This window comes from Notolabrus celidotus, chromosome 18 (assembly GCF_009762535.1).
Source record: "Notolabrus celidotus isolate fNotCel1 chromosome 18, fNotCel1.pri, whole genome shotgun sequence".
Taxonomy (NCBI): Eukaryota; Metazoa; Chordata; class Actinopteri; order Labriformes; family Labridae; genus Notolabrus; species Notolabrus celidotus.
This window is the reverse complement of record NC_048289.1, coordinates 946,499-965,558: the sequence shown is the minus strand read 5'-3', so window position 1 is coordinate 965,558 and position 19,060 is coordinate 946,499. Positions and strand designations below refer to the sequence as shown.

Sequence of the window (19,060 nt, the reverse complement as noted above, 5' to 3'; positions counted from 1 at the left end):
AAAGAAAGGAAAAAACTCATTACATTTTCTATTTCCAAGGTTTTATTTCAAGGTTAGCTACTTATTCTGTTGATATTTTTTACTATAGTGGGTAAAATGAACTATTTTAAGATAATTTAAAAAAAAAAACATTCTGGAAGACATCTCACAACCCCCCCCCATTTGTGTCTCGCAACCTCCCAGGGGGTCCCGACCCACACTTTGGGAACCCATGGATTAAATCATGTTCATCATTCAGAAACATGCAACATTCAGTTGTTTGAAACCATCTCCAACCACAGGAATCCCATCATCTCAACCACAGAGCTCACCTCCTCAGTGACGGTGTGTGTGTGTGTGTGTGTATGTGTTAATGTGTGTGTGTGCGTGCGTTTGTGCGTATATGTGTGCATGTGTGTTTGTGCGTGCGTGTGTGTGTGTGTGTGTGTGGGTGTAAAAAGTGTATCAAGTGTGTGTGTGTGTGTGTGTGTGTGTGTGTGTGTGTGTGTGTGTGTGTGTGTGTGTGTGTCAGGTGGGTGTGTTGGGGGGTTGCAGCCTACATATGGAGCTGGTGAGCTCCCGGAGCAGCAGATGAGTCGCGCGCCCTGTCTCCTCTGTAAGTAGCCGCGGACTCGTGGATCACCGGACGGGAATAACGGGATTATGAGGATCTGAGGATCTGAGGAGGAGAACGATCCGGTGTCACTCGAGGAGAGGGATTAGGTCCGGTGCCTTCAGTCCTCCGCGCACCGTGATGGGGATAGACCGGCGGCGGAGAGCGTCGCTGGCTCTCACCTTGAACTTCCTCGCGCTGTTCCTGGCCGTGTCGGCTCTCACCACCAGCTACTGGTGCGAGGGCACGAGGAAGGCGGTGAAGCCTCTGTGCACGGGGCCGGTCATCGCCAAGCAGTCCTTCTGCATTCGATTCAACAGCTCCAACATCAACGACACGCGGCTCGTGCAGTACATCTGGGAGACCGGAGAGGACAAGTACGTGATGAGGAAGTTCCACACCGGGATCTGGTTCTCCTGCGAGCAGAACGATAACATGACCGGTAAGTTTAGGAAGGGGGGGCACCGGGAACCGGAGCGCAGCGAGGCGCGCGGGCTGAGCGCGCAGAGAGATGCGTCACGGAGAGGCACGTCGATCCGTTAACTCATCAAATCTGTTTATGTGAAGGAATGTAGTCCTGTTCAAACACGGACTGCGACCCGGGATCAGTCTCAGACATTTAGAATCAGATACTCTCACTCCTCTCCCTGCTCAGCACTGTTGGAACAAACTACAGGTTTCCATGTGCGCAGCTCATCATCCAGGGTGCAGGACTTTCTTTAGTGACCTGAGGATGTGAATCAAGAAGGTCAGGATACACTCAACTACAAAACTTTAAATATTGAAATGACAGCAGTGAACCAAGAGCTCAGAGACAGGGTTCCATCAAAGCCGGATCAGGTCTGAGAGGCTAATAATAATAAAAAAGAGTGAGAGTGATGACAGACTTACTGAAACACTTCCCTTATTAATCCTTGAATGTCTCCAAAGCATCAGAGGGACATGTTGAGGTTTATTGCACTGCTACATGAGGATTGTGCTGAAGGGTTCCAGTTAAACCAGCTGTGGGTCAGTGGGTCTGTGCAGAGTCCACATCACCGTACAAACATTTGTTCTGTTGGTAAGCCTCAGAGTGTTTGTCTGCTGGATGTCAGGCTGCAGATTTCAGCGTGTTATACAAACATAAAGTGAAAGTCTCTTCACAGACTGGATCGTGTCTTCTCTTCTTCTCACATCACATCTTCATCTTTGTCTTCCTGTGACTCCATCAGCCTGTGTGCTGCAGTGAATCAGTGTGTCTGAGTCTAACAGTCTGATGTTCTCTCTCTTTCAGGTGAGAACTGCAGAAGTTTCATTTACGTCGCTCCTGAAAATGAAAGAGGTGAGCCTGCATGTCTTTAATAGAATGGTTTCATATTTTGAATCATTTATTGAAACGTTTTAGGATTCCTAAACAGAGTCAGACCTCCTGGTCACCTACTCTCTGTTTTTATTTCTTTGCTCATCGTTTTTGCACCAAAACATCCAAACAAAGTCAAACCTCCTGATCCAGAATCACAAGGATAGAGCATTTCAAGTTTGCTGTTAATAAACAAACTAAATGTTCTTCCTTCTTACAAATTTGCGTCTGCATGCACAGAACCTCTCTGCGTGTGCACTAAATATTTCTGCAGCTGCTGCTGCAAGACTTTTTATATTCATGGGCTTCACACGACGCCACAGCATTTGCAATGCCATCTTTAGGACCGACCCAGGCTGAACGTCAATATGTGTTACCCGCTTTTCAATGTATGACGGGGAATTAGGGCCACCTAATAGGAGAAAAGGGGATTATGAAATGAAAGTGGTAGAATTAAGAGGATAAATGTGTAAACTTCTGAGTAAAAACATCAAATGTTTAATTTGAGTCTAGGTTTAGCCTGTATGTTATTTTGAAGGGAAGATCAGAAGAGCAGCTCTCTGCACCACAGTAAGGATCGTGGAGCGTCTTGTGAAGTTAATCTGAATATCTTTCAGAAACAGCACATCAGCACCATGTTGTCATGATCATCAGGATTTATGGATTTTGTAGAAAACAGAGTCTGTTCTGAAGAAGGCTGAGCTGATAGATAGCCTGTGAACGCTTCTGCAACTTCAGTTTATCCTAACCTGTTAACTTCACCACTGGATGGAAGGATACACTCAACACACGATTCAATCCCGATTTTTGGTTCACTCTCGATTCTCTAACGATTTTCAAGAAAACTGGATTGAACTCAAAATTTAAATAACTATTATTTTATTTCAGGTCTCAGATATGGACAGTTGCAATATATATTTTTTCTCTTATTTTTCTTTGTAAACAAAGTCATCCTGTTTCATTTTTAAGGTGTGTTGGAACTCAAATAATTCCATCACAAAAAACTGAAAATGACCGTACAAAAAAACCTTGTTGGAAAATTTCAGAACAATTCTAAAGAAATGGAAAGTGATCGATTCTCAAATGAAAGTATGAAATATGAAAACAAATCAGGTCAATCTCTTTAAATAAACTAAAGGGGAGCTTCTGCTCCTGGCTGGGAATTGACATTCAAGGATTCAAGGATTCAAGGTTTTTTATTGTCATACCAATACACGCTGTCGCATGACATGAAACGAATTTTCGTTTCTCAGGTCCCGTATTAAGCCAAAAAAAAAGAACATACAATTAAGGGAAGACATTAGTAATTAGGGATGGGTACCTTTCACATTTGAACCGATACGGTACCGATATCTGGGAATCGGTACCGGTACTCAACAGTACCAATTTTCGGTACTTTTGTGTGTTTATGTGGTAATAAATGTTAATTAAAGAAAAAAAATCTGAAATTTGTTTAATTTAACATATTTATTTAATTTAACATGAAATGAACAGAAACAGGATTATATAGGTGATTAGATATATTAGCTGACACGTGCTCGTCATGTCTAATTGCTCTTTCAGGAGTTTATCAATGAACACACGTGAACGCCTGCAGACGGGAAAAAGTCAGTTCTCTGCCTCTTACAGTAACAAGACACACAACTTACTTGTTGGTCATTCACACACACAGGAACGGTTATAAACAGTGCAGGTAGTCAGAGCAAGAGAGTCTGTCTCAACCATAGACTGTAGAAAAAATGTCTCAAATGAACCCCCCTGCAGCTCTGCCTCGCATCGAGTGCGTGCGCCTGTCAACTGCAGGCTTCATTTGGCGCGCTCTCACACAGATGCAGAGAGCAGAGAGCAGAGACGTCCACCCGATCAGCCTCTGACTTTATTACATGGCGAAAGTATGGAAACTCACCTCCTCTTCTACTCCCTCACAGTCACAATGATGCATTCAGGTACCGAAACATGGTACCGTTTGATTTTATGTGAATCGGTACTCGGTAGTACCGACGGAATTCGGTCAGTACCTATAAAAGTACCAAATTCGGTACCCATCCCTATTAGTAATAAATGTGAAAATATAGATACAAATATAAATATTGTGCATAATGCAATTGAATGTGCAAATATACAGTGTGCAAGTTTTGAGGTAGTCCGTTTTATTGGACTGTTCATGTCAGAGTCTGTATGGCTGGGAGCGACCAAGACTACAGAGCACCACCAGAGTTCAGCAGTCTTACAGCCTCAGGAAAGACATGTTTCTCTTCAGGAATATCAGTACCATACGTACGTACCTCAGACTGTAAACACAAAGGTACATCCTGACCTGCTCGGTCTTCACCTGCTGCCACCATGTCTGTTACGCTCCAATCAGCGAGTGATGAGAGAGCAGTGCAAGAGACTTCATGATGCTGAACAAGCAGAGTGAAAGGCAGATAGCGCCCTCTACTGTTTATATATTATATCGCAATACAAATGTTGTTGAATCGATTTTAATCCACCCTTATTTGTATGGATTGTGTACCATCTTGTGATATATCCTTACATTCACCAGATGATCCACGTTCATTAGCCTACATAGATTAACCATGGTGTGTAATCACCACTTATTTCATTAGATATATTTTCTTGTAGATCTATGACTTTATTCTCCTAACTTTAGCTGTTATTTTTGTGAATTGATGACATGTTTTGTGTATCCTTACTGTGGCTGTAATCCTCCGTCGTAGCTGTGTGCTGTAGGGACAGTAAATTATCCTTATTTATCAGACCTCTCCTCAGCCCCAATTTATACAGGGAGTGTGTGTGCTGCGTTCCGTCAGCGGCACGGGTTTGCTCCGTCTGACTGCGCGCCCGGCTACACAACACAGGTGTTCAGCTCAGAGCAGCCAGGATCAGCTGGGTCCAGCATAGAGAGAACTACACACAAGCAACAGGTTACAGAGCCTTTCTGTGGTTGAATCGTGTGGAGAGTATTCTGTTACTTTGTGCTTTAAAGCTAGGGTTGGTAGTCACGGAAAACTAGAGTTTGAATCAAGCGGCAAACTCCGGTCTCAAACGATGAAGCCAATGCGGAAGTGCTATAAACTGCAATACATCGAAAATCCACTTGAGGCTGGCTGCAGAAACACTGGAAACCACATAGATATGAATGGGAAAAAGACGATCTTTGCAGCATTAATAAACATGTTTACAGCCTGGTTCAAAAAACAGCTTGGCCCTACAACGCTAATCTCTCTAATGGCACACACTGTACGGGGGGTGAATTTTTTTCTAACGTGACGGTTAAGAAGATATTAAGATTATGAGTTTTTCCCAAATAAGGACATGACTGACGTGACTCCCGGTCGGGAACACACAGCCATTGGCTAAGAGGCTCACACTACGTCACACTCTGCCTAGTTGAGTTCTGCATTTCCAATATGGCTGCTGCTGTCGATTTGCTTCAAAACAGCTCTTAGGAACAGATGGGTGACGTCACGGATACTACGTCCATATTTTATACAGTCTATGGGTTGAATGTAGCATTTCCTCAGGACTCTGTCTAACCCCTCCCCCCTCCCCTCGGAGCTCCTCCAAAACGACGCCCACACGACCATATGATGGTGACTGATTCAAAACCGGTCCTCACCAAAACATTCTCATAGTGAAAGTTAAAAACACAAACAAACATGGCTGCTGTTAGTACTCACAACTGTCATTCTAGCATTATCCAGTTGTACTGGTGACACGAGATCAGGAGTTATAAGTTATAACACATATATAATACTGTAACAGCTCTACTGTTTGTTAAACATGTTCAGTGTAGATGCTCTTAATTCCTACAGTGTTGACAGTCAGTGAAGGCATCAGGAGAGGTGTAGAGTGTGTGAGCGGGAGAGAGGAGAGACAAGAGGAGAAGTTCTTCATTCATTCAAACATTGATTGTTGTTTTGTTGGTTGTCGTGATCACGGCCAACAGTGACCGGTTATTAAAGATCAACGTATTCACTAATCAGCTCGTCATCACTACAGCGTCCGGACGGACGCTACAGTACATCTACATTTCTGTAGGATTTACTGAATGTCATTAATTATTCTGCTTGTCAGAGCCCCGTGGTGAGAGCTTTTTAGACTCTGATCCGGACTACAGTCCTGAGCAAAGCACTTCATCAGGTCAGAGGAGACAGGCCTGAGGTCCAGTGAGAGGGGCAGTAAATAGAGTCAGGGGAAGCAGAGGCAGGGGATGGGGAAGGAACACTGAGGAAATGTACGCGCAGGAGGCGGGCAGAACGGCAGGACGGGATTTAATTTGTTTAAAAAATTGGACCCTAAAGGCAGGGATTGGTTGGTGTTTTCCCAGGTTTACTCCGGCTGTAGATAGCAGCTTTTTTTCACTCTTTTTTAAGAACACATCATGTATTGATTACCATCAGGACAGAAAGATCATTTTAACCAGTATAACAAAAAGTGGATCTAAATCTGATTACCAACCCCAGCTTTAATCATCACTGAGTATGCTGCACAACTAAAAAGTTTAGTTTCTGCAGGTTTAGTTTAATATGAATAATTCTGCTCTATTTTGTTCTCCTGTTACCTTCTGACACAGTGATCATCTTAAAGTCCTGTTGTAGTTGACCTGGATCACATATATGTGTCTGTTTGTAGTTTACATCCATGATCAATGAGTATTTCTGATATATGCGATCTTTAAACGGTCTGGAGTCCGTATATGATGTTTTATTTTGAAATTGGCAGATATTGCATGTGATCCTCTTACCTGACTTCCTGTCCAGATGGATCTTCTCTGTTCAGATTGATGTGTGGTGGGCTCAGTTGAAAATAGACTTGACGTGTATTTTTAGCAGAGCAGCATGGGGGCACACGCACGAGACAGAGCTGAGATGCAGTGCTCCATGTGTGAACATGAGCATTGACTAGAATGGAACGTATCGGCTGTGCAGTGCGTGGTGCAGACGTAACGTGACACAGCGCATCCTGTATAAATTGGTGGTCAGTCTGCCTCACAGCTGCAGTGATCCATAAAGACCTCTGATCAGGTAAATTGTCTTTATGTCACATGATGAACTTCAGGATCATGAACTCATCCTAGAATAAAGCAGCAGTAAGCCTGGGTGCCCTGATATCATGAGGGACTCTTCGGTATTTGAAGAAGGACTGAGGACAATATCCACATAAATGCTGGAAAAAGACACATTTCCAGTAGACTTCAGTGGAGTCTGTCATTTTTGCCTGAAAAAGGCAATATTTTCACCGGAGCCCATTAAAGGTGACATATCATGCAAAATTGACTTTTTAATGGTTCTTTACCTGAAATATGTTTCCTGGCATGTCTACAAACCCCCCGAGAATGAAAAAAATCCATTCTGCCCCTGTTCTGATTTCTCCACCTTTCTGTAAATGTGTGTGAAACGAGCCGTTTCAGACTTCAGTGTTTTTGTTACGTAACAACAATATCCGGTCTGTCACGGAGTCAGAGCTCAGAGCTTGTTCAGCCCATAGACTGTATAAAATAATACTGAATCCCCCCTCTGTTTTTCATTACCTGCACAAATGTGTGCTAACAAGGAGCTTAGGAGGGAGGCATGCTAGTTGTAGGCTGTCTTAATAAACACAAAGGTCGGTTTTACTCCCCACGTCTGCAGATTTGAAGATCTAGTGGAAGATTTTTATTTGTCATGGATAAGTGCTAGCGCTAATTAGCATAGCCACATAGCTATATGTTCATAGCTGTAGCTGTAGCTGTAGCTGTAGCTGCAACTTTGTACCAAGACACACGTCGACACACTGACAAATAAAACAACAAGAAACACTAAATCTGTGACCAATCCTTCAGAAAAGGTCCCGCTGCCTTTCTGGCAGAGGTCGGTTTTACTCCCCACGTCTGCAGATTTGAAGATCTAGTGGATGATTTTTATTTATCATGGATAAGTGCTAGCGCTAGTTAGCATAGCCACATAGCTACATGTTCGTAGCTGTGTACCAAGACACACGTCTACATACTGATAAATAAAACAACAAGAAACACTAAATCTATGACCAATCCTTCAGAAAGGTCCTGCTACAGGCGCCTCTCCGTCAGGATCAGATTCAGAGGGTTGAAGTAACGTGATCTCTGAGCAGCCGTGTATATTCAGCCAACATGTAAACATTAGATCAACGTGCCGGAGAGCCGAGGCACATCCACTTCCTGAGGGGGCGTGGTCAGAGGGAAAACAGAGTGTTCTGAGGAGGACTGAAGAAGAGGGTTCTTCAGGCAGACCAAAATCTGATTTCAAAGTGTTTTTTTGAGCATAAACTTTAAAGACATGTTTTGGGGACCTCTTAGACCAATATATATTGATGAAAAAAGCGTGATATGTCCCCTTTAATAGAAACACAAAACTGGACAAGCTCCAAATCTTTGTCACTTTTATTTCTCCGAATACAAACAGGAGTTAGAAACTAGGGATGGGCATTTAAAGCCAATATACTAATGATAATCATTGGCATCTATTTGACGATTCTCTGAATAATCACCCCCCCACACACACTCTGACACACACACACACACACACACGCCTGTCCCTTTAACATCCCGTTTGTGTGGCAGTCTCGTTAACCAACAGCAGGATGAGGTGCTGCTATCAATCAATCAATCAATCAATCAATCAATCAATCAATCTTTATTTGTATAGCGCCAAATCACAACGTTATCTCCAGACTCTTTTACAAACAGAGCAGGTCTAGACCACTCTATGTCAAATTATGAACAGAGACCCAACACCAAGACAGGGTAAGACTCAGTCTGACCCCACCTTAATCCACCATGAGCGTTGCACCTCACAGTATTTAACTAGTTACAGTGGTGAGGACAAACTTCCTTTAACAGGCAGAAACCTCCAGCATTACATTTTACAGTCATGCTCAGTCTCTGAAATACGTGTGTAGTAGTATGATATTCTGAAACGGAGAGAATCCCTGCTAATGTCACAAATGTTTTCTTCTTCTTTTGCTATTTAATGCAGTTAGCATTCTTCTTCTTCTGTTACTTAATGCAGTTAGCAAACAGCTTTAAGAAGCTCTATAGCCACTGTCTGCCGTGAACACCATATTACAACCAGGCACCGGAGAAAACCATGAAAAATTGTACTTTTAAAATGAGAAAATATTCAAAGTAACTCTTCTATTTTACAAAGTGAACAAATATTTGAATATTCAAATATTTGAAAATCATTGCCCATCCCTATTGGCAACATTGTTCTTGAGAATCAAATCCAGGATAATTACCAGACAGCTTTACACCAACCAGGATGATGTTGTTGTTGTTGTTGTTGTGTTACATTTAGTGAAAAAACTGCATAAAGAGTGAGAAGTGGAAGTGAGCAGCAGCACTTATAGTGTTAAGTAAAAGAACATTAAATATAGTTCATGAAGAGCTGTCAGGTTCCTATGGAAACACGAGATGCCTCAGAGACCGTGTGCTAAAGTCCACAGTGTAACCCGTAGAGACACAATGTGCAGAAATAATAACACAAATAAGAATGTTTGAATGTGAGTGTTGCTCAAAGTTTCAGAAAGGTGAGAGAGCTTGTAAAGTCCTGCAGGAATCATCTGATCTGATGAGAGGTGAACAAACACTTTGTAAACCCTCAGACCTCTACCAGCAGAAATCCCTGTCCTCCTGAGGGTGTTTGACTGAAGCGGACGTTTTGGAAAAGCTTTTCAGGATCTTTTGTTTTTGTGATGAAATTGTCACAACATCTGTCGGCCTCAGAGCTGCACGCTTTCTGTTTTTTATCTTTAAGCCAACGTTAACACAAAGCCCAAACATCAGTCTGCTCACCGGTAATAAAAGTCTGATTACAAAGTCCCACTAAGGCCTCAGCTCAGAGCGTCTCTTCCTCTAACAGAGGAATAATCCTTTTTCTTCATGTAATGGAATCAAGTCAACAACTTAAGACCACAGCAGGTTGTTGTTTGGGTGGATTATCAGATCAGTGACTCTGTTAGGTAACAAGAAAAGTGATGTTAAAACACATCTCTGCACTCTCTGCCACAGTTTCCGTGCTCATCCTGAAAACCTCAGAGGAGACTCAGGGACGATTACATCTTTAATACATGAAATACATGAAGTCAGAGCTGGAAGAGGAGAAAGCTGTCACTTTCCTGCACAGATTAAACTCCAAAGAAGATCAAACAATGCAGAGAGTAAGGGATCCTCCCTTTATACACTTCTTTAGCCTCTTAAGAGATTCTTCTCACAGTCATTATTGTTTTATTGATGCTGTTGTGCTGCTTGCTCTGCACCAGCATGTCGTGTATGCTCCTTTACCTGTCTGCTGTGTAGCTCCAATCAATCAGGAGCTAGTGACATGCATATTCCCAAGAGCTGGTTCTTCTGCCGTGTTTGCACCAGAGACAGAGTTCAACATCCTGCAGTTTAAAGAAGCCACTCATGGGTCATCAGTCTGTTCATACATCCTCCTCAAGACGATGAGAGATCTGTCATCTGCAGGTCATCATTTATTTTTAATACAACTTATTATTTCTCTTTTAACTTTTTTTATTGAGTTTTCCATAGATTTAATCATGATACATTTTTCTTGCAGCATACATAGCTGGTAAACACATACAAAAAAACCCAAAACATAGAACAGCTGCTGCAGTATTTAAGGTTGCCATTCCCCTTCCATGCCCAACCCTATCCCACCTCATCCCACCCAAGCCCTCCCTTCAACCCCACATCCCAGATTTCACATAATGTGTGAGTAAGCAAAAGGGCAAATAAGATAATTCATTAGTAAAAATATAAATAACAGTAATAAATAAGTAAACACACACACACACACACACAAAATAATAGTAGTCAAGAAATTGGAAAAGGAGAGAAAATAAAATAAATAAATAAATAAAAATAGATAGTGTCATCCATTCTTCTACTCTGCTATTGTTCATTTCTTATTTAGAGGGACTTGTAAGCTGTCATAATATTTAAAAAAGGGGGTCCAAGTCTTACTAAAGTTGTGTAAGGAACCATTTAAGGTATATTTTATTTTTCCAAGTTTAAGAAAATACATGGTATCTGTAATCCATCTGGTGAAGCTGGGTGGTGATTGTGCTTTCCAAGGAAGAAGTATAAGACGCCGGGCTATTAAGGAGGTGAACGCTATTATTTCATGAGTCTTTCCTTTAAGTAAAGGGATCTCATGGCTATATCCAAATATAGTGCACATAGGATTTGGAGTAATATCAATTTGGAACATCTTGGTATATGCACCAAAAATGTCTGACCAAAATGTTCTAAGTCTCGGACAGGACCAGAACATGTGCATGTGGTCTGCAGGTTGGCCTCGACAGCGAGGACATGAGGGGTCTGTATTAGGGAATATGGTCGCCAGCCTTGCCCTGGTCAAGTGTACCCTCAGCACAGCCTTGAGCTGTATCAGACGGTGTCTAGCACAGGGGGAGGAGGTATTTATTCATTTAAGCACAGCCTCCCATTGTTTAGCTGTCATTTCTATACAGAGATCAGTTTCCCAAAGTCTCTTGATATCTTGAAGTGAGTGAGGAACACAATTATTAGGGCCCGAGCACCGCTGGTGGCGAAGGCCCTATTGTAACCCTAAGGGTTTCATATTATAGGAGATTGCAGTTTTGGACCCCTGAACGTTAATGAAAGCGCGAGTATTTTTGCACACTCATCGGGTCTGGTGAAAATTGCAAGTTATTATAGGTTTGCAAAAAAAATCTCAGTAGCGCCCCCTAGAGGTAAAAATAACACCCTACGCATCAAGTTTTTTGAGCTACATGCATGAAAAATCTTACACATATTTATGGCATCAGGACGCACAAAAAAGTCAGCGGCACCCATATCCGAAACTCAACAGGAAGAGTGCCACCTAGCTTTGAACATGAAAAACAGGGCCAAAATGGGTCTGTGCAAGGTGGCATACTTTTGCTCATTTCTCCTAGAGCTTTTCTCTGATTCAGTCCAAACTAGGCACATTCTATAGTAAACCCATTGACGATCAATACAAAGTAAAGGCATTACGTTCAGACGAAAGTTGTGGGCATGTTGGACTTTCGGAAAATGGATTTTTGTGACTTTAAAATGCACGTAACCTCACCTCATCCAACACACTCGTCAGTCCTGGGGAAAATTGCGACATTTTATGGGTTTCGCAAAAAAAGTCCAAAAAATGTGCTCACTAGCGCCCCCTACAGTTTTCAAAAACCCCTCCCCATAGGGGTTACTTTGAGATACATGCTTGAAAAATTTTATGCATATTCATGGCATCAGGACGCACAAAAAAGCCTCTTGCACCCATATCCCAAACTCAACAGGAAGAGCGCCACCTAGCTTTGAACATGAAAAACGGGGCCAAAATAAGGGTGCATGCTTACATTATCTTCTCCGAAGCCACTTCTCCGATTCATTCCAAACCAACGGCAACCCATAGTAGACACCTTGACGATTCAAAATTATAAAAGGAATTTTGTTCAGACTAAAATTGTGGGCGTGGCAGCCGTCGAGGCAGGGCATCAAACGCACATACAGCTTTGAATGTGAAGAATGACGCCCAAATAAGGGTGCATACTTTTGAGAGCTACTCCTAGAGTTTTTCTCTGATTCAGTCCAAACTAGGCACATTCTATAGCAGACATATTGACGATTAAATTATTGTTAAAGGAATTCTGTTCAGACTAAAATTGTGGGCGTGGCACTCTGTCGAGTTTGGAGGGTTTCTTGCCAATCTGCCAAAAACTTTGAACATATGCGCCTCCTAAGCCGGTATATACTCTCAAATCTTGCTTTCGCATCGTGTGGTGGCAAATATCAGGCGGCAGTTTACATGTGGCGGCGGCTCGCATAGGCGGCGGCTGCAGGTGTGCGAGGGCCCGTTCATCGCTGCTTGCTGCTTTAATTTATACTGATATACAAGACAGAAATAAGATGTTTACTATGTGGGGATAGTGACAGAATGTGATCAGTTGTGTTATTTGCTGTGAGATTAGGGAAGGAGCTGCTACTCTTCTGGGTAAAATGTCTAATTAATAGATACTTGAAGAAGTGGGCATTGGGTAGATATAATAACTGGGAAAGCTGGGTAAATGATCCAAACATGCCATTAATCTACAGGTCAGAGGTAGATTTTATACCCTTTGAGTGCCATGTCCTAAAGGTACCGTCTGCAAGGGAGGGGGGGAAGTTATAATTATTCATAATGGGGGAAAATATCGAGGTGGTCTGCAAGCTGAAGTGTCTTCTAAACTGGGACATACAACTTCTTATTTCAACATGAAGTTTCATTTTAATCAGGATCTATAGCAGCATAACTAAGACCTGGTCCAAGCCTGATCCAGATCTAACTATAAGCTTTATCAAAAAGGAAAGTTTGAAGCCTACTCTTAAAAGTAGAGAGGGTGTCTGCCTCCTGGACCCTGACTGGTAGATGATCTCTTCCTGATCTCTTCTTCTGGAGAGACTGATGTAGAAAATTAAACATTAACAGTATTAAAGGTCAAATCTGACTAAATGATGTCACTGAATGAAAAGTTAAAGTGTTCATTTAAAAAAGACAGTAACTTCATCACCTTTGACTTTAATACATCTGATAACTGTCCAGATATTTCAGTAAAGCAATCAACAAACAGCATCAACCCTCAAAGGAGACTAACACCCCTCATGAGGAGTGATCTTAAAACAAGACTCTGGTCCTTCTTCCATCCAGCTGTAGTTCATACAGCTGGATACTATTTCATACTGAAATAGTCCCTTAAAACAGATCGCATCCCAATGTTTGAAAACTGTGCCGAGTTCACTGAACTCATTTAGGAAACAAAGCTACCCTTTAAGGCAGTGGTTTCCAATCTGGGGGGCGTGACTCTCAGGGAGGGTCCAGAGTTATGACAGGGGGCGTGGCTAACCTGAATCAGAATGATGCACGTATACCCTTTTTCAGGCAGTTTCAGGGCCGATACAGAGTCAGCGCTCATTTCAGAACTGTTTTTCATGTTTCAACTGTGAGTGAACCGGCTCCCAGCTGGGAAACCCGTTTCCAGTGCGGCTCCAACTCTTTGCTGGTCTAGAACCATGAACTACATACGTCAGGGGCGGGGGGCGAGGGGCGGGGTTGCCGTGATCAAAAACACAAACCAAACGTGTTTCCTCCATTGTCCTGCAGAGAAAAAATAAAAGAGACTAATGTATTCCAAGGTAAAGCAGTGGACTGCCGAGGAGAAAAGCTGCCCTTATCCGCCATCGTTGTTGTTGTGAGGGAAAGTTTGCACTAGAGCTGCTGGGAAAGCAGTAACATAGATCTGACGTCATGACGTGCCTCTTCTACAGGCCTGAGTGGGCAGAAAACGAGTCATGAGTTCAACCACTTCCGAACCAACGCAAGCCCCAGCCTTGAAATACAACCTGGTTCGCGTTGGTCGAGAAGAGGTATCATTGGTTCCCTGCTGGCAGAGCAGGGCCAGTTCAGTAAGAGGCTGCCAGGTAAACCTCAGATGAATGAATCTACACCAGAGGTGGGACAAAATATCAAAATGGCAATATATCTTTGTCCTGACCGGTGTGATACAAGTGTCCATGTGAGGGGCTGAATATCTACAGTGGGGCAAAAAAGTATTTAGTCAGCCACTGATTTTGCAAGTTCTCCCACTTAGAAATATGAGAGAGGTCTGTAATTTTCATCAGAGGTACACTTCAACTATGAGAGACAAAATGAGAAAAAAAATCCAGGAAATCACATTGTAGGATTTTTAAAGAATTTATTTGTAAATGATGGTGGAAAATAAGGATTTGGTCACCCACAAACAAGCAAGAATTCTGTCTCTCACAGACCTGTAACTTCTTCTTTAAGAAGCTCTTCTGTCCTCCACTCGTTACCTGTATTAATGGAACCTGTTTGAACTGGTTATCTGTATAAAAGACACCTGTCCACAGCCTCAAACAGTCACACTCCAAACTCAACCATGGCCAAGACCAAAGAGCTGTCCAAGGACACCAGGAAGAAAATTGTGGACCTGCACCAGGCTGGGAAGAGTGAATCTACAATAGGCAAGCAGGTTGGTGTGAATAAATCAACTGTGGGAGCAATTGTAAGAAAATGGAAGACATACAAGACCATTGATAATCTCCCTCAATCTGGGGCCCCACGCAAGATCTCATCCCGTGGGTTCAAAATGATCATGAGAACGGTGAGCAAAAATCCCAGAACTACACGGAGGGACCTGATGAATGACCTGCAGAGAGCTGGGACCAAAGTAACAAAGGCTACCATCAGTAACACACTACGCCGAGAGGGACTCAAATCCTGCAGCACCAGGCGTGTCCCCCTGCTTAAGCCAGTACATGTCCAGGCCCGTCTGAAGTTTGCCAGAGAGCATATGGATGATCCAGAAGAGGATTGGGAGAATATCATGTGGTCAGATGAAACCAAAATAGAACTTTTTGGTAAAAACTCAGCTCGTCGTGTTTGGAGGAAGAAGAATGCTGAGTTGCATCCCAAGAACACCATACCTACTGTGAAGCATGGGGGTGGAAACCTCATGCTTTGGGCTGTTTTTCTGCAAAGGGGACAGGACGACTGATCCGTGTTAAGGGAAGAATGAACGGGGTCATGTATCGTGAGATTTAAAGCCAAAACCTCCTTCCATCAGTGAGAGCATTGAAGATGGAACAGGAGTTTACTGATCATAGAAGAAGTTGACAGCAGCTAAACACTAGGGGTGTGCGATACCTCACATTTTGGTTTCGATCCAATACCAAGTAACACAGTGCCAGAATACCGATACCGACACTTTCTATTATTAAAAGTATCTTATGTACTTTGATGTATAACATGTGTGTTAAAACACAGGACAGTTTTCAAAGACAAACAACAAATACTCTGCCTGAAGCATTTCCCTCCTCCTCCCTTCTTCTCTCTTGAAACTCAGAGTTCTCTTTGACGTGGATTTTAATATGTTTGAACTAATTGGTGGTGTTACCACAGTAACAAACAGCCTTCCTACACACGTCGCAGTTCACTATATTTTCAGTGACAGCTATAAAATAGCTCCACATGATGCACCTCTTATTTTCAGCCATCACGGCATGCAATGCATGATGATTGGCAACGTTAGTGAGGGTGCGCGTGCATGATGCGTTTGTTGGTTGTTTGAGCACACAGGACAGCAGCAGTGGAGAAGCAAAGAGTGCATGCACTAAGTGTGTTCAAGAGAACGGGACGTTGTTTGCACAGACAGCTCTCCTCTTTGATCAGTCCTTCCAGGATTTCGTGGGATTTTTTTGCCTAATTTTGGGACAGCTTTTTGAAAAAAATGCGGTGAAAGTTGCAAATTATTTTTTTGCTTTTTTCCCCCAATAACATCTCAGGGGCAAGTAAATATGCTAAATTACAGTTGTTTTTAGAAAACATTCTTGATGTGATCACTGTGACTGTATTTTGATTCTCTTGATTCACAGAAAAAAGCCATGAAAGGACTGTATTTCACATTTCCTTGAATGCACCTGCAGTGACAGGCACACTGGACACAGTCAGTTCACAGCACTCTGAAATGCATCTGCAAAGACAGAGCGAGTCAGAGGAATGCCAAAAAGAAGATATTGTACTGCATGTGAGGTTTTGTTTTCATCGCCCATTTCTGCAGACTGTCAGGATATTTTGACCCTTGCGGCGCGCTGTACTTGTGTTGTGATTTGGTACGTCGGGAACGACATGACGTCAGCTACTGGAGTTTAGTGTTAATTTTGGCGTCTATTTTAGATTTAGTCTGAGTCTTAGTCTTTAGATGAAATGCCTGTTAGTTTTAGTCACATTTGAGTCTTTCAGCCCTTTTTAGTCTTAGTCTAGTTTTAGTTGACGAAAACTCAAAAAATGTTAGTCTATTTTTAGTCTTTGATTTTTGCCCAAACATTTTCTCTCTTTAAAGAATTCATGTAGTCGATCAGATATCAGTATCAGGGTTACCAAGTGTTCAAATAGTTAATATTTCACTCTTTTAACACTTTTGTGTAATATCTTAAGTTAAATGTTTTAACCTGCTAAAAAGTAAAAAGAAAACATTCTTGATGTGACCACTATAGATATTTTGATTCTCTTAATTCAAATAAAAATGCCATGGACACAATATAAGGACTGTATTGCACTTTTACGACGGTCCCTGAATGCACCTCTCAGCGACAGAGGCACTGGACACACAGTCAGTTCACGGCACTCTGAAATGCATCTGCATCTTTGATGACAAGGAGTCGATCCAAACTTACTAAATGTGTCTGATGTTTCACCAAACTGGATTAAATCAAGCTGTAGGAGCTTTTTACAGTAATAGCGGCAGAAACATCAAACCTCAAATATTAAACAGACGTCCCCCGGTTGTGTCTTTGTCACTAACACACACCGGGGGTAAAATCCTCAATGAAGATGAGACAGATGCATGGAGGTGAGGAGAGCTGGTTCATAAAGCACACCTGCTGCAGGTAGAGACCAAGCTAACACTGAGCCCCTCAGATAATAACTCAGACTGTCACAGGAAGTCATCACGCCATCTTTAAAGACGCACAGCGGGGGAAACATGGATTCTGAATTCTAAGATTCTAATCTGACAGTCCGCTACTAAAGTTTTCGCCTCGTCATCGTCTCATTAACAAAATCAAAACATATGATCTGTAGCTTATTAACACTAAAAGGTTATTTGAGTATATAAATAACAACGTTGTCATGGTCACTTGTCCTGCCTGCTGTCAACTCTTTTCACCCGTTTTGCTGATGAAAAGTTCTGCCAAGTGAGGACTTGAGGCTGATTTATTTATTTATTTATTTATTTATTCATTTATTTATTTTTGTTTGGTTTTTGTTTTTTTTTGTTTTTTTTTCTCTTTTTTTCTCTTTCTCTTGTCTGCATAAATATTTCTGGTTTGTGTCATGTTTGTCACAAACTGTCAAATATTAATGCAATTTATTCTTGCAGCAAAAGAAAAGAAAGAAAACCTTTTTCTTCTGTGCTTGTGACTGTGTGCATGAGACCATCACCATCCCTCTTAGAACTCTGGCCTATCTTTTATTGACAGCTAATATCATGTTCTGTAAAAGAGGGCGTGCACACCTAGGTGGGCCAAAAAAAAAAAAAAAAGAGAAAGTGAAAGAAAGATTACATAAGGATATACAAAGGGACAGGGAGAGAGAAGGAGAGAGAGACCTAACACACTTAGATGGAGAGGGACCATCTCACCATGAGATGAGGCTGATTTATACTTATGCGTTGAATCAACGACGTAGCCTCCGCCGGGGGTCCGCATAGCTCCCCTACCTACGCAGAGGCCTACGCACGTAGCTGACGTGCACCTCCTCCAAAATGTAATTACACGGAGAATCGACGCGGACCGCAAGCTCTGTGATTGGTCCACTCAGCGGCTTTGTGTTTCCCGCATTTACAACAATTCCGGGATCCCAGACATGGGCCGCTCATGGTCCGTGTATTTCATCTCCTCCTCTCTATTCTTCATGTAATCATGTCTGTATGATAAACAGCAACATGTATCAGCTGTAGATTAACAGAACACGCTCTGAATCTCTGTGGAAAAGGAAACAGAGATCGTAGCGCGACCGGAAGGAGGCGACCGGCTATCAGAGAGACCGCACTGCCCTCAAGTGTTTAGGTGGAGAATTGCTGCGTAACACAGACACATCGACGCACAAGTATGTGGTGCTCATGTCCGCGTCGGAACCTGCTGCACAGGGGATACACAGAACAATGAAGCAGCCTTTACGTTTATGTTCCAAGGAAGTGAAATTGATGATGAAACCGATGACGTACAGGGGCTGAGGTTAACGTGATTGGTCAAATTTACGGGAAAGTTGCCGTGATTGAATAAAATTGCAATGCCGTGCAGAAATCGCGCTGATTGGTTGAATTTGGGTTGATAGTTGCAATCGTCAAATCGCAACTTCCTGGAGGGACTCTTTGATGAAGTGGATAAAACCTAGAAGAGAGAAACTGAAACTGGTATCGATCCTGTTGACGCTAGAATGGATCTTCAGAAACAAGGCGTAGTATCTGTACTGTAGTATCTATATTTTGGGATGGATCCACCCACCCTTACTAAACACCAGAAGAAGACAGAGGGATGTCAGACAACGGTGAAA

The 19,060-nt window shown here is 42.4% G+C and overlaps 1 protein-coding gene across 1 annotated transcript in view; it reads left to right on the top strand.

Annotated features, from left to right (window-relative positions):
* The first annotated feature begins 574 nt into the window (after positions 1-574).
* Positions 575-19,060, top strand: part of LOC117830258 (germ cell-specific gene 1-like protein) — a 65,543-nt gene continuing 47,057 nt past the window's right edge. The window contains exons 1-2 of the mRNA XM_034708297.1: positions 575-1,034; positions 1,866-1,913. Of these exons, the coding sequence (XP_034564188.1) occupies positions 734-1,034; positions 1,866-1,913 (349 nt within the window). The 5' untranslated portion in view covers positions 575-733. The remainder of the gene's footprint in view (positions 1,035-1,865; positions 1,914-19,060) is intronic.